This window comes from Beta vulgaris, chromosome 3, assembly GCF_026745355.1.
Source record: "Beta vulgaris subsp. vulgaris cultivar EL10 chromosome 3, EL10.2, whole genome shotgun sequence".
Taxonomy (NCBI): Eukaryota; Viridiplantae; Streptophyta; class Magnoliopsida; order Caryophyllales; family Amaranthaceae; genus Beta; species Beta vulgaris.
The window spans coordinates 5,052,380-5,068,435 of NC_079204.1; the positions used below are offsets into that span (position 1 = coordinate 5,052,380).

General features: G+C 36.9%; 1 protein-coding gene across 3 annotated transcripts; it reads right to left on the reverse strand.

Moving 5' to 3' along the window:
* Nucleotides 1–1,253: 1,253 nt before the first annotated feature.
* Nucleotides 1,254–9,731, reverse strand: LOC104888289 (polypyrimidine tract-binding protein homolog 2). 3 transcript variants are annotated; one of them, XM_010673209.4, is made up of 11 exons: nt 9,536–9,731; nt 8,781–9,004; nt 8,042–8,251; nt 6,157–6,219; nt 5,947–6,020; nt 5,519–5,614; nt 5,020–5,077; nt 4,443–4,547; nt 4,284–4,365; nt 2,643–2,755; nt 1,254–1,857 (listed from the first exon to the last, which is right to left on the reverse strand). In XM_010673209.4, exons 2-11 carry the CDS (start codon nt 8,964–8,966, stop codon nt 1,492–1,494), a joined length of 1,353 nt encoding a protein of 450 aa, XP_010671511.2. In that variant the 5' UTR covers nt 8,967–9,004; nt 9,536–9,731; the 3' UTR covers nt 1,254–1,491. The 3 variants fall into 3 exon arrangements, with proteins under 3 accessions (XP_010671511.2, XP_010671513.2, XP_010671512.2); XM_010673211.4 differs by lacking the exons at nt 8,781–9,004; nt 9,536–9,731 and adding an exon at nt 7,844–7,901 and having other exon boundaries at nt 8,042–8,215; XM_010673210.4 differs by lacking the exons at nt 8,781–9,004; nt 9,536–9,731 and adding an exon at nt 7,844–7,904 and having other exon boundaries at nt 8,042–8,215.
* Nucleotides 9,732–16,056: the final 6,325 nt, after the last annotated feature.

Below are 16,056 nucleotides of genomic sequence, written 5' to 3' on the forward strand. Positions count from 1 at the left end.
AATTGCAAGTGAACAAAATTCTTGTTGTTTACTTGTGATGGAGATTTTGTTTGTACCATTTTAACTTGTGAGACACATATTGGTAGGACTTCACTGCAATAATTTGGATTAGTACAAGGGAAAAAATCTAACCTATAGATGGTGCACACGTTTGTACATAGAGTATATTGCGCATATGTATATAACTAACCACACAAATGAATATATGTACATCTCTCTACCAAAGATCTTTGAGTCCAATAGTATGACTTCCTATCTCCCACATGGAAGACCAATGTTCAAATCTTAGTGGAAGCAAAATTTCAATATTGTTGAGGGTGAGGGGTGTTTGGGGCTTGTTTAGCCTCTGGGTGAGTGGCTCTGTGCGAGGCAGCCCAGAGGAAATTTATCTTACCCGAGTTCTCGAAAGGGGACCCAAAAAAAACATCTTTATCGGTACATGTTCATTAGTATTGATTTTAGGGTTCATAATCTAATCATTCACATTCCTCGTACGTATGGTTCTCAACTAAGGACGAGTGTATGTACTACTTGGGGGAGACTTTAAGTTGAGTTGATTTTGACTCTAAGTTGGAGTTGTAATTTTGATGGTTTTGATTTTCAATTGAGAAAATGTTGTAACTTAAACATAATTTGTTATCTGTTTAATTTAGAGTACAGAAAGTCAACCACTTCAAATTTATTATCAATTATGATAAACATCTTAATTTTTGAGTTTTGTAAAGCAATTGCTAATCTCGGTTAAAGTGAATTCATTATCAAGATTGAGAGTTGAGAATGCCAAAATGAAAGTAAATCCAACTTTCATTACCAGCCACCGTAATCTTTTAAAAATTAGATGTATTAAGGTGCATAGAAAGAAAATTGCATTTATCTTGTCTATGAGGCTAGAAAGAATTAGGATAAGCTTCCTTCAAAACAACTAATTATTTCAGAGTTTTTTTCCAATAGCTAACTACAAAAGACTATTTTCCACAAAAGTCAATGTTATGTTTTATCCAAACATGTTAAATATGTTAGGGAAGTATATCATCATCATTAGTCACTAGTTGCTTTTCCAATTTCTTTCAGCACAAATCGAACAACAAACTTAGTTTATAACAAGCCATTTCACACCATAAAACCAATAAGAGTTTGATTCAATGGTAAAAATTTGTACATGCTACCCTTACCCTTCTGGCCTTGTCGGTAAAACCACGTCGGTTTAACCGAAAAACATTCAACGTAATTGAGAAATTTGGTTATTTTACGTGGGAAACAAAATATGTAGGATTTCGTATACCAGAACAGCATATAGAAGAAACTTAAAATTCCCAGTAGTTATTTGGTACACAGCCTAAACAATCAAAACTTTTTAAGTATACGGATTCTAACTGACATCAAGAATTGAGATGGGCAAGTTGGAACTCTTTTTTCCCAAATTCACAAACCCAGTTAAGGCAAAAACCTCAATGGAACCAAGTGAGGTCAGTCTTGGAGACAAATCATCTGTCATTGGCTGTATGGGTGCATTGCAGGTGGCTGGGGCAAACCATTTGGATTCTGCATATGCATTGATCCGGGTTGCATTGAGCCTGGTGGCGCAGAACCTGGTGGCATGGTGCCAGGAGGACCAGGAGGCGCTGCACCAGGTGGCATGTACTGGTAATTTTGCATTGGCATCTGCATATGGTGAGGACCTTGAGGTGCTGCTCCCCAGCCTCCTGAGGAAGGAGGTCCGGGATATTGTCCGCCATTATAAGGAGGGGGAGCGCCAGGTCCTGGCATTGGCCCTGTTGGCTGTTGCCCGAGAATTGAGGATGGTTGGATGACGGCATGAATAGGAATTGTGTAGTCCCTGCTTCTGTCATTGTTTACCTGTTTGGACACGAGAAGCAGCATTATTTACATATCAAGAAAAGTCCATGCATCAAATTCATCAGGATGTGTTACAGAAGTTAAAAGTACATCCCTCACCAACTTCAGGGAGTAAAGCTATTCCAGAAATTATAATGATGCATATAATGAAGACCCAACAAATCAGGCCTTCTAGATGGAAGAAAAGAACATAAAAAAAAGGTATATATACGCAAGTCTGCAACAATAAGCCAAGGCTAAACATTGGCTAGAAACACAGCGAAACCAACCCAGATAAAGAGAGTAAAACCCTGGGTTCATAATTCATTCCGGGGATATTTAAACATTAAACACGTGACAAAAAATGGCGAAATTATTCTTTTTCTGGTCCACACCTTTTGCCTCTTCACCCATTTACTTATAAAGGATGTGTTCTGCAGTATGTCTCAAAGAGCGCTGAGAAATACGAAGTAAGAAACGAGCCACAGGAAAATGAATAATTTGCAGTCTCAATGAAAGCATATTTAATACTACACTATAAAACTACACTATATAGTTTAGACATACAAACAATAATGTAAACATAATTCCATACAATCTCCATTGCATCTGCTCCTCCTACACAAAATTCTTACCACACACAAAGCTACACACATTCAAAAAATTCAGAGCATTATTTGACTATATTAAAAATCAGGCAACCATAGAGTCAAAGAGAAACCTCATTGGCGTTTTCTGCCGTCACAAACCAACCAAGATAACAATGCAATTGCACAATTCAAAAGAGACCGTAATTACAAAATTACCTTGATGCTTAAATCAGTGTGGCGTGAATATGATAGGTGGAGCTTGCAAAACCCTCCATCATATATGCAATGTCCTTCAAGTGCTTCTTTTGCAACAACAGCTGTCTGAACATCTGCAGGTGGACAACATTAAAAAAAAGTCAATCTTTCAAATGTCCATGGTATCTTGTGTGTATCCCCAAAGTCCACATATCGGACACAAACTGCGCAACCAACTAGGACAGACTGAGAGCAGACATATTTTCCTGCCTTAATTGTCAAATCAGACTCCAGTTTGGCTAATCAAAGACGATATTGATTTGGTTTTGCCAATCCCCCAACCCCCTCCCCAGAGAGAGAGAGAGAGAGAGAGAAAAAAGGCAACAAATTTCTGATCCATTTTACATCAGAACATGACAGTAATTACTGAAACATTTATTACCTATCTAATGTTTTAAAATAAACCTCAAACAACCCCCCAGAGTGAAAGATACTCTAAGAGCGACAATGAAATCTATAACAAGAATTTACTGCTTTTTATCATAGGATGGGAAAAATGCAGCCAAATTTAAAAGGCGGCTCCACTTGGGAGCAAGTTATATATCGCAGTGATGTGGTGATAAAATTTATATTTAATTTTGTAAAGGAATATTCATGTCAACTGACACTCCCAAACAAGTGTCTTCACAAAGTTCCATTAACACTCAATACCACCTCATTAACACTCAATACCACCTCTAAAATGGTAGTGGACGGTAATGAAATTCATGAAAAAAAGAGGTACTCAAGGATAGACAAATATAACCCTGGACATTGCGATGCGGCTTTGATTAGCAATTTACCTACAAATTCATTACTATTACCTCCGATTATGTCTGCCTACCGAACATGTAGTGAATTTCACTATATAGAAGACCAACAAGCTTTATGACGCTAAATTACAGCATATTAGCTATATAGATAACTCCACAACTACAACATAAAATTGCCAAAGATATCTCTCTTTTTAAGAGTATTACTTTGTTTCTATTTCCATCTTACAGATTTAATGCTAATGAAACCACAAAAACATGTGGTGCAATGAATTAGAGACTCGTACAGGAAAGAACATAACAGTCAAATATTTTCAAAGATAAAAGATAGAAATGCAATAGATGAGATGGCGAGGGAGCGAGAGGGAGAGAGAGTACTCCCTACCACAGAGCATAACTAGCAGCTGCTCTTGAGAAACATGCACACTGCTACAGCATAGGGAAGCCTCAGGCAAAGAGATGTCATCAAGAACCCCAGGGATGGTATACAAATTATACGGCTAATGTTAGAAACGAAGAGAAGAGGAAAAGGTAAAGAGGGAGAAAGAGAGGAGAGGAAGGAAAGAATGGAGGGAATTTCACCCCTTACCACATGCATATTATACGGCTGCTCTATATTCCATGTTGTTCTCCCCAGTGTCCAGCAATTTTAAATATTTAACTTGTTATTCCAGAGAAATTCATCAGCAACTAAGGCATATCCTTTTAGATTGCTATGGACACAGGCATCAGCAAGATCATCACCTTCTATTCAGTGGCTTCTCGAAAAGTTGAGATCTTTCAACATTTCTTTTCACAGTAAAAACAGAAACTGGAAAACAAACCACCAAGTTCACTGTTCAGCACTCACCAGGATACTGAATCAAAGCCTGCAGCCCTCCATTTTTGTCGAACATAGCAATCTTTTGCACAACGCCAAATGCAGAAAAGACCTAGCAAAGAAAGTCATCGATTAATAGCATGCTTCAAGAACGGCCAAAATGATGAATAATCAGGATTATTGACAAACCGTTTGCAGGACATCTAATGTGACAGCATACTGCATATTTTCAATTGACGCCAGTAGCACATTACTCTCAGGCTCCAACTTTTTTCCATCTACACCCACACTTATCTGCAATTTTTTTTTTTTTTTTTGAAATAAAGCAGCTTATCAAAATAATTAATTATAGGAAGGACAACAGATAACTGAAACAAACCCAAGAAAATGCCACAAAGAAGTGTACAGATCGCCATGATCTAGGATATACTACACATATCTGCCTGTAATAGCTTGTGTCAGCACGTGCTCGTACATGTGTGTGTTTCAATACTCAATACTCAAAGTAGCTCAATACAGATACATGTACATAAGCGCGCACACACACATATATACACAAAAATGGTTATAAATGAGCACTTGTTCTAACTATCAGCATGTACACGGTACACCTTATGTCATAACTTTGAGGATTACTCCCTCCATAAAAAGACTGACGCAGGACATGAGCAGAGATACAATTTATAGATGCATGACAGATTTCCATGAGGGGGACCAGGGAACAACCTCCACTTTCTGGGTAAAAGATCAAGATTGTAGTCCTTACCTGACCAGTTGCATCTATAGCAGATGGGGCAACCGGAAGGTACGGATTAGTGTAGTCCCTAAAAAAAAAACAGATCAATAATAGATATGAGTTGCAGAAGAGATACTAAGAACATGCTTGGATTGAGGATTATGCATTAAGAGGATAATGGAGAGAAAATGAGAATGAAGATGAGTTAGGTGGTTGTAGAAGAGATGAGGTAGATAACGTGAGAAGGAAGAAATAAAAGGAGGGCTTATTAACCTCATTTCGGGGGTAATACATTACCTAAGGAAAAGGCGATTAAATATATAACCCCAAAATGAGGGTAACCATTCCCTCCTCCCTCGCTTACAAAATCACTATCTCGTCCCATCTACTAATGGGCTACCACCTCCATTTTCGGTGTATTTTCTTCTAATACCCTCTATCCCAATCCATGTATGACATAGAAGTGATAAAAGTAAAAAGCCTAATATATGTCAGGAGCTTATATCACAGTAACTGCCAGCTAAATTACCTGCTACGGTGGCTCTGAAATTTGACACTTAGATCAGTATGTGCAGAATAAGTTATCCTGAGAGTGCAGGGGCCCACATGATCTGGAAGTAGGTACCTATTTCAACAACAAAAATAAGCCACAAAACCCGAAAGATAAATTTATCCAATACTGATCACAGTAAAAGAATTTTGTTGCATCCATGACCTTAAACAATTATGTAAACCCTATTGTTGGGGTTACTAAAAAAGATTAGCACATAGAAGGAAACCCTAGACCCTATAACAATGTAAATAACTCGGATGATAAATTAATCCATCAATCACTATGCATCCATCAGCCACCCATAAACCTTCCGATGACAAAATACGCATACAAGATGACATGTATAGGATAAGATCCACTAAATGTGGACATCACCTGAAGCCATACAATAAATGCAAAATCACCTGGGGATGCTTCTTCCATCAAGAGCATTCTTTGCAGAAGATGCAGTTTCTGTGTCAGAAAACTGAATCAATGCCTACAAATAAAAAAAAAGAGAACATGGTAAGACTTTATATCACTAAGACACCGTGAGAAGGATGATTAGCCACAAGGGGAAAATAGTATAGAGGGGAAAAATTGAAGTCGGGACGATTAAAGAAGCAGAATTTTGCCTGAAAACCAGCTGTCTTTTCGAAAGTGGTAATCTTATGCACAAATCCAAATGCCGAAAATACCTGCACCAACAATATATCTTCAGAAACACGAACCAGAAAGCTCACTTCAGTACAAAGCAAAAGGTTCCATCATCACTGAATCTAGAAATTTAATGGCTTAAATGCAAATACAAACAAATTTGCATCGAGATAGTGGAGTCAGTGAAGTTAAAGATACACGGTCAAAAAAAGCTCACTAAACAACCGACACTTCAAATTAGTCGCGTAAAGAATCAAGAGCATCCTTTCCTGCTCAATGAGGAAGCTTCTTTAGAAGCGAAGCAGTAACATTCCTCACTTCCTCCATATGTTGTTTACATATATATTCACACATCTCAGAGGAGAAATTAATATATAGTCAATAATATGGAAGGCCCCAACATGACAATAAATTCAGCAACGACTTGTTCAATATTAATCCCCGCTAAAGTAGGAGACCAGTCTTGAAATTGGGGTGAGATGTCAACTTAAGGTCTTTCTGCAAAGTGCAAAGGAAGACATTTGAAGTGCATAGAAACATTTAATGTGCGTAGAAACATTGAAAGAGCAGCTTTGCAAATTTCCTTTACAAAATGCAAGGAACTAACAGCCAAACAACACCAATAAGTCGTGAACAAGATCTCTGAGTTCCCACAAAAGTCCGCCAGGTTCTAATATATTCAAGGTATACAATCAAATCGGATGATGCCGATTTAAAGGTCTTCATATAGCAGGTATAAGGCTGCATCGACATATACCTCTCGATGTATATAAGGCTGCGTAGACATATACCTCTCTAATATATTCAAGTTATACAATCAAATCGGATGATGCCGATTTAAAGGTCTTTATATAGCAGGTATAAGGCTGCATCGACATATACCTCTCGATGTATATAAGGCTGCGTAGACATCCACCTTGCCTTGGAGCAATTAATATTGGGGAGTTGTTTCAAATGAGGAGAAGCATGAAAATTTCCTTCAGCTATTTATTTAGATTTGCTTTTGAGTTAGGCTCTAAGGCTTCATTGAAATGAAACAATATAACATTAACCCGGGCACTTGGTCTTGGTTGTCTTGGTTTTTAACGAGCAAGAGGTGCTCCGAGGCGTAGAGGATCCAGCAGCTGTGCTGCTTACCTAAAATGCTAGTAAATCTTTAGTGACAAAAAGAAGTAGATAGCCCACAAGATGCAAGGAAAATTGAATCATGCATAGTCAGAAACCATCAATCTTCATGCTCCTGGAATTCTATGAGGTCAATAGAAAATGTCACAATCGTTCAACCACAATGCTACGATATTTAAACTTCAGGACGGAAAAAAGGGACTAAGTCTGCATGAAGATATAATTTTTTAAAAAAATATTAAATAAATTCCAGCTGGTTATATATAAACCGGACTAATGCTCCTTGTTAATAACCTCCAAGTAGTCCGTACTCAAATTAAGAAACAAATTTAACAAGTCAGGCATTACTGTTACATAAACACAACAAAATAACAAAAGCAGGGGGAGGCACATGAGGAGAGGGGAGGGACAAGTACAATACAGTACAATACAGCACAATAAGCACTCATAACTCTTAAGAATGGTAGGAATAGAGGAAGAGGAAGAAAAGTAGGGAAGAAAGAGGCAGCGTTAGGGAAAGGAGAAAGGAGACAAACACACATGCGCTCTTTCTCCCGATGCACTAAGCTGCCATCGAAGATATATCCTTGATAAGGGCCTGCTGATCCATTTACATTCAAGTCAAAAAAAAGGTTGATTAAGTATGACCAAGTATAGCCTAGTCCGAAAAACTAACCCCAAGGATCCTTGCAATCTGTAAAATATTATGTCATAGCATGGAGCCTGTATGTGACTTACCAAGTGTAAAACTTCAATGCTGACTTGACGAGCTTCATTACCCTCAATTGTCACTAATAACACATTTCCTGCTGTGTCAGCAGTGGTCTTATTGTTCACAATTTCTTGTCTGTTTGAATACTGTAAGTAAACAGTTTTTCCACGTATTTGAGCGGGTTCTGATGATGAAGCATAGTAGGATATCATGGCAATGGCTTGATTAAGGTCCGCCTAAAGAAAACATGAAAGTAATATCAGTAATAATGTCCAGAAACCAAATCTAACATTTAAAATGGGGCACATCAAAACTCCATTCCACGTTCCAGTTAATCTAGCATGGCAGACAATGAGAAGTATGCAAAAGACTAAGCATAGCTGTAAAAGTTTTTTACATTTGCACAATGAAGTCACCAAATTAAGATCCTTTGTTTATCGCAAGCGAAAGGATCTCAAGCGGCCTTCCTTTTCCACCATGCTCCACATAGGTAATCAGAATTAATTTTACCCCGTCATTACAGTAAAAAGAAAAGGACAGATTTATTGACATATGCCACCTTACAGAGAAGAAAGCTAAAAGCAAACAAGCATTAGTCCGTTTACTATATTTCACCTCAGCAATAAGATTTGAACAACTAACAACCCTTGTGGCCTTGTCAAATCTATTGTTATCAATAACTACACTATTACTTTCTTTGAATTTCCTTCTACACTACTTTACTTTCGTTTTTCTTTAGTCAGATAACAAATAATTGTCACTTACAAATTCGATAAACGCTTGATTCTTGTTAGCCCCAACATTGCACTTTGTATTGACAACTTTACCAAAAGGCTTCCCCAATTCAATTAGCTCTTCCTCGGTGCACTCCCACGGCAAGTTTCTCAAATGAAGCACCTTCGATGGTGGTTGTGTGTAACGGAACTGCGGCTGACTCGATACAGAAGCCATTACACAAGTAGCCCCACACAGAGGCAACAACTAAACTCCTGCAACACAAGGTCAACAACACTCAAATAATCCATAATCCAAAATTCACATCCATATCAAGCCACTCATCCCCCTAGATTACCTATATACCAAAGTTCCGATTCGACAAACCTTTTCTACCTGTCATTCTTATGCAATCAGCAAAATATATAATCACATACTACATAGTATAACATATAATTTCGTCTTTTTCTAGCCTAAACTACATGAATTATCATTTTTCGACCTCTCAGTCCAACAAAAGTTGCGCCACGTTAATTGTCCTCCTCCTACAACTCTCATCAAAATCAAACCAATTATAGGTCAACTTTATACGAATTCTACCTTCGAATTACCAATTATCACCTCTCAATTAGCTTTAACACAAGTTAAAAAACAAACAAAAAATATATAAAAAAGGCAAAATAACAATGAATTCACTAAATTGCAAAAACAACGAACTAAAATTGGAGGTAAATTTTGCGATGAAAATACATGGACCACGAAAATTAGGGCAAAAAAAAAAGAGAGAGAAAGATAAATTAGTTTACCTGATGAGTGAATATAGATAAGAACGAAGCTTGAAGATGAAGTTTTGAAAAATTAGGGTTCGAAATTTTGGGTGAATTTTTTTTTTCTGAGATGAAATTGAAGAGCGAGAAAAAATCTCTCTCTCTACCAGGGTGATTCGACTGAGGTAGTTTTAAAGGAGTGCAGCAAAAGCTACGGTGCCTACTAACAGTATCTGCGATTTATGCTTAACGAAAGGGTGATTTTTATAGCCCTCTAGAGATTAAGGCCCTGTTTGGTACTGGCGTTTGAAGTAACGGTTAGCGGTTGGACAAGATTAAAACGCTACTTAAGAAAATGATGAGTGTTTGGTAAGGTAGTGGTTGTAGTAGCGGGTGGCAGTTGGAGTAGATTATGATGAGTAACGGTTGTAGAACGTTACTACAAGTAACGATTGAGATTTAGAGGTAGCGGTCTAGCAAATAAACCTTATATATTAGCATAAGGTAGAATTATTAACTAATTTTTTTTTATCTTTTACAATTCCAACAGCTACTTTTGCCAAACACTACTAATTAAACAACTAATTAAACCGATGACCACTGACAGCTACTAGTAGACAGCTAGCAGCTACCCCCAACAGTTACCGCTACTACAACCGCTAGCAGCTACTAGAACCGCTAGTTTTGCCAAACATGCCCTAAATAGATCTCAAATTAGATTGTTGGGTAGATTGGGTACACTCTTATCAGGGGATGGCGATTCCATCCGCATCCGACCCTAGTCCGCTCCAATCCGAAGGAAAAAATCCAAGCCGACTCTGACAAAAAAGTAATCCGACTCCGACTCTGTTTAAAAAATCCGATTTCGAGTCGGAAGAGGGTCGGAGTCGGATCTCATAAAATAATCCGAATCCGACTTCGACTTCAGCCAATTATATTATATATGATTTTCCCATTGAAGAAATGATTGTTATAAATAATCGTAATATTTAGATTATTTAACTATATAAGATTTTCATATGATTATTATAATAAATTGTAATGATTAGATTATTGTATTATAGAAGACTATTCTATTATTAAAAAAAATGGGTAAAAAAAAAGTTGGGTCGGATTCGGAGTCGAGTGTTTAGGTTTTAAGTCGGGTCGGAGTCCGATTCGGAGTTGGACTCGGGATTAAAATCCGGCTTCTTATAGGGTCGGAGTCGGAGTTGGACTCGGGTTTAAAATCCGACTTCTTACAGGGTCGGAGTCGGATTATGCATAATCCAGTCCAAGTTCGACCCGTTGCCATCATCCTTTCGCATCTGTGATATAAACATTAAAGTTTGTCTTGTAAAAGATCGTCTACTTTTAAATAAAAGTTAAGCAATGGAAACCCAATATTAAAAACATAATTAGTTTAATAGTGACTAGAATAATTTATTTTGGTAGCTAGTATAATACATTTAGTGACTAGGTCTACTTTTATATTATGGAATATTTTATATGAGTATCAATTGAAAGGGTTTTGGTATTTTTTTTTTTTATGCATAAGGGTTTTGGTATCTAATGATAGAGACTAACTAATATTTCTTGAAATGTTAACATTCATGACATATTGCATCATGAATGTTCTTTTTTTCGGTTATGAAATTTGGTCATGAAAGTTCATTGACTATAGGATTAATTTTAGTTATGACAAAAAAAATTGGTATAAAGATGACCAATTAAGAATTCTGAAAAGTTATATCTGCGTCTCTTTTTTTTTTTTTGACAAAGGGTAAAACAAACTAAAAGTTAAAGGTTAGCTTTTCCTTGCCTGAGTAGCAAGTTTATGAGCTAACTTGACCTCCTCTCTACCTACTTTAATACAAGATATGAAGGTGTAACTATTCGCTATTTTTTTGATGTCTTTGATAATGTTATCAATGTTCTTGTTGGAGAGATTTTTGTTGTTCAAAGCTCTAATCACTTCTATATTATCCGTCTTAATTCTCAGACCTGAGCTGCGCCACTCCATATCCGTTAGAGCTTTCAGAATAGCGTACGCTTCTGCTTGTTCTGCTGAATTTGCGAAAATCTTCACCGCGGCTTCCTCGTTCGGGTCATTATTCACATTCTTCCAAGCTACTGCTGCTTGCCAATGGTTTGTTCTCGCGCTCTTCTTCCAAGCACCATCGACAACCAGAGTTTGAACATTTGGGATATTTCTATCTCCTACTGTCCATTCTGGAAATTGCTTATTGCTGGAGTCTGTGATTTCCTCTTGTAATGAATTGGCTAGATGTCGAATCTGCCTCTCCCTCGTGGTATTCAACCTGACGGAGTGATCTTTCCCAATCATCATAATTCGATCAGGATTTGGAAGAATCCCTCTGAAAATGACTTCATTTCGATGTACCCAAATCGCCCATAAAGTTGCTATGAACTCTGTCTCCATTATTAAGCCGTCTTCCCTCTTTCTTTTCTTGAAAAGATTGAGGAAGTTCTTTATCCACTCCTGAATTTTCAAGTGCGTCCCATTTCCCGCCACAATACCAAGCGACCCGCTCCAAATTCTTTGGGTAATTTGGCAGTCTCGAAGCATGTGAGCTAGAGTTTCGTCTTGTAATTTGCAAAGGCAGCAAGTTGGGTTAATTCCGGATATTTTTCTTCTGATGAGATTGTCTGCCGTTGGTAATGCATTGTTGAAAATTCTCCATAAGAAGTGTTTCCACTTCGGAAAATAATCCGTTTTTCAGAAGCGTTTCCAGAAGGTTGAGTTATTGTGCTGTTGTTGATTTTCTCCGCTTAGGAACCAGTACCCTGACTTGACTGTGTAGATCCCTGATTTTGTGTGACTCCAAGTTATTTCGTCGTCTGTGTCTGCCTTTGGGATATGAGTAGCGAAAATTTCTTTTGCATCTTCCTTGGAGTACTGATTCCAAATGATAGAGGGTTTCCAAGATTTGTTTTGATTCATTAGATCGGAAGCCCAGGTAGGTGCTAAATTTGAGTCGGAGCTTCGCACTTCTCGAGGGACAAAAAGTTTTGTCGGATGCCATTTATCAGTCGCTAATCTAATCGACTTCCCGTTTCCAATTTTTTTGTACAGACCATCCTTACAGCTCCTACTGGCTCCTAGGAGGCTTCTGAAAGCATAGGAGCAGTTCTTAGGGCCCTCGTTATCAATGGCAAGCTGAATAGGATCCTTCTTATATTTAGCAACATAAAGCTGATGGATTAGAGAATCCTTGTTTTTGTGAATGCGCCAGGCTTGGTTGAACAAGTGAGCTTTGTTTGCGTGAGAGATGTTCCTGAAGCTGAGACCCCCTTGAGACTTATGTTTTTCTAGCAAGGATCTCTTCCTCCAATAGATTGGGGTTTTGTCCATTGAGGATCCCCACCAGAATCTGAGGAGCATCGAAGTGATTTTCTGGGTGGTTTTTTGAGGGATCAAGTAGGTGGAGAGAATATTGGAGGCTAAGGAGATTAAGATGGTGTTAACCAAAATTAATCTTCCTGATGGGGATAAGTTAGAGAACTTCCAAGACGAAATTTTTTCCCCCACTTTAGAAAGTAAAGTATTAAAAACTGAAGTGGTTCTCCCATCAACTTCCATGGGGCACCCTAGATAAGAGCCTATTTTTTCTTTCTCAGTTACCCCTAGAGGTTTTCTCATGATCTTTCTGAATTTCAAGGGAGTATTGGGACTGAAAATGACATGAGATTTGTCAAAGTTTATCATCTCCCCGGATTTCTCACAAAAGTTTGCTAGAATATTTTTGATGACCCAACAATTTTTCGGAATTGCTCTGAAAAAGAATAATGCGTCGTCCGCAAAAAATAAGTGTGAGATTTGAGGGGCTTTTCTTACTATTTTGAGACCTTGAAGTTCTTTGGTTTCCTGGAGTTTCGAGAGATTTTTGGAGAGGACTTCCATACACAGAATGAAAATGTAGGAAGATAAGGGATCCCCTTGACGAAGGCCAACTGAAGGGAGGAACGACTCGGTGGGCTCTCCATTAACCAAGATAGAGTAAGAAACTGTTGTAATGCATTGCATAAGCCAAGTGACCCAGGAATCAGGGAATTTCATCCTTTTTAGCATGACTTCAACAAAATCCCATCTAATTCTATCATAGGCCTTACTTAGATCAACCTTGAGGATACCTGCAAAGCTACTCCCTTTCTTCTTTTTACGGACCCAATTGATAATTTCGTGTGAGATGAGGCAGTTATCCGTCATCTGCCTTCCTTGGACGAAGGCATTCTGATATTTATCCACCAAGTCGCCCATGACCTCTTGCTATTATATACGACATAATTACCATCTCGACGAACTTTTAATCATGCTTTAAGCGTCCACATTATTATATTTGTACATTTTAAATGTTGAGTTTTCTTAATATATTTTAATGGAAATGGAAAAAATACATATCAAGTTTGAAAACACAACACCAATCCGGGACAACGTCCGAACCCAGATACTACACTAGGGGAAAAAAAAGAAGGGTTGCGCAGGAAGGGCTGCGCTTTGTTCAAAACGCAGCCCTTCTTTATTGTAGGGCTGCGTTTTTTTAAAAAGCGCAGCCCTACGTAACAGAAGGGTTGCGTTTTTTATTAATTAATGTAATTTCAGATTTATAATTTTTCTCTTTTGTATTTCTGTTCGTTTTTTATTTTTGTTCATTTTCGTTCTTGCTGTTTTTCGTTCATTTCTGTTCATTTTCATTCTTTTTTTTCATTTTCGTTCATTTTTTTTTGTTCATTCTCGTCCCTTGTTTTTCAATTTTCGTTCGTTTTTTTATTTTCCTTCTCTCTATTTTCTTCGCTCGATCTCGATTAGGTTTACCTTCATTAGCGAAAATGGGTTCGTCATTTTTCTAATTAGGGTTTTGGTTTTTAGTTCCAGATCTGATTTCATTATACTTTTTTGTTTTTTAGTTTATTTAATTTCATTTCGTTTTTTAGTTTAGATGCAATAATATCATATTTCTTCTGTATTTTAGTTTTAGTTTTTGTTCCTTTTTTTTCATTTTCGTTCTGCAATTATGTTCTGTTTAATGCAAATGTTCTGTTTTAGTTTTTAGTTCGGATAGTTTATCTTTTTGGTGATCTACAGAAGATATCTCTCTCTTGTAGGTCTTGACTCACTTATCGTTGTTTGCTTCTGATTTAAACCATCTTTCAACCTTAAGAGTCTGATCATGAAACTCACATATTTTAATGCACCTTGATAATATGTTAAAATTCAGAAAATGTGAGATTAATATATGAGTAAAAAAATGTCAATTTTTTTTTTTTGGTAGGAAGGTTGCGCTTTTTAGGTAAAAGCGCAACCCTTAGTTGTGAAGGGCTGCGTTTGAAAAGCGCAGCCCTACTTAAAAAGTGAAGGTCTGCTGTGAAAAAGCGTAGCTCTAAGGGCCTTTTTTAGCGCAACCCTTCTTTATTTTTCCACTAGCGCTAGTTAATATTTAAAATGAGTCCAACATTTGAAGTACGTATATACAAGAACGAGCATCGATCAAAATTTAACCTGCTAAGCGAGTTAAATGACACATATATATATATATATATATATATATATATATATATATAATATATATATATATATATATATATATAATATATATATATATATATATATATAATATATATAATATAATATAGGAATAAGATCTTGTGAAAACACCCATTAAAATGAAAACTGAAAACAGAAGATCTGGAGCGTTGATTTTGATCGTACGATTTATATCTCAATTCCCTCTCTCCCACTCTAACACTCCCTCTCACTCATCAAACTCCACCCCACTCTCTCTCCTCTAAAGATCAACCCAGCGAATTTGTCCATCAATGGCAGAAAAGATGGCAGTCATCAATGTCAGTCGCTTAACCCTTCCATTTTTTTTTTCTCTCTCCTCCATCAATGGCAGAAAAGATTTGCATCTCTACTTCTCTCTTTACTCCTCTGCGAGCTTAGATCAATTCCTAAAATGGCGAAAAATAGTAGATGAAATTGGTGATGTTTCGTTCGGATTTTTATCATCTTCTCTTTCTTTTGTGGAACTTTTTTCAGAGTTTTGTCATCAATTCATCATCAAATTCATCATTTCCTCTAATTTTAGGGTTCTTCTTCTTGATTTTTTTTCCTATATTCTGATATCTGTGTATTCTTTCTCAATTTTTCTTTTTTAACTTTTCATATTTCATTGTTTTGAACTATCTCTGTTTTGATTATTGATTGAGGTTGAATAATTTTAAATTTCTCTGTTTTCTGGTTTGAGAGTTATGTGATTTGATGAGTAATTGTTGATTTTATGATACTTTTGAGCTCATTTTGTTCATCATTTTCAGATCTTCAACTGAATTTTTGAATCTAGTAATTTTCGATCGAAATTGCGAACGTTGTATAACAAATTTTTGAAATGGAACGCCATATATTGGATGTTCTTCGCTCTTCCTTTCATATAAACCAGTTCAAACAAATTCACGCCTCAATTCTTACCTACTATACATATCTTTCTCCTCTTTTAGTACAGAGATTATGTCATTCTTCTCAGTTAAAATATGCACGCAAGATGTTCGATGAAATGCCT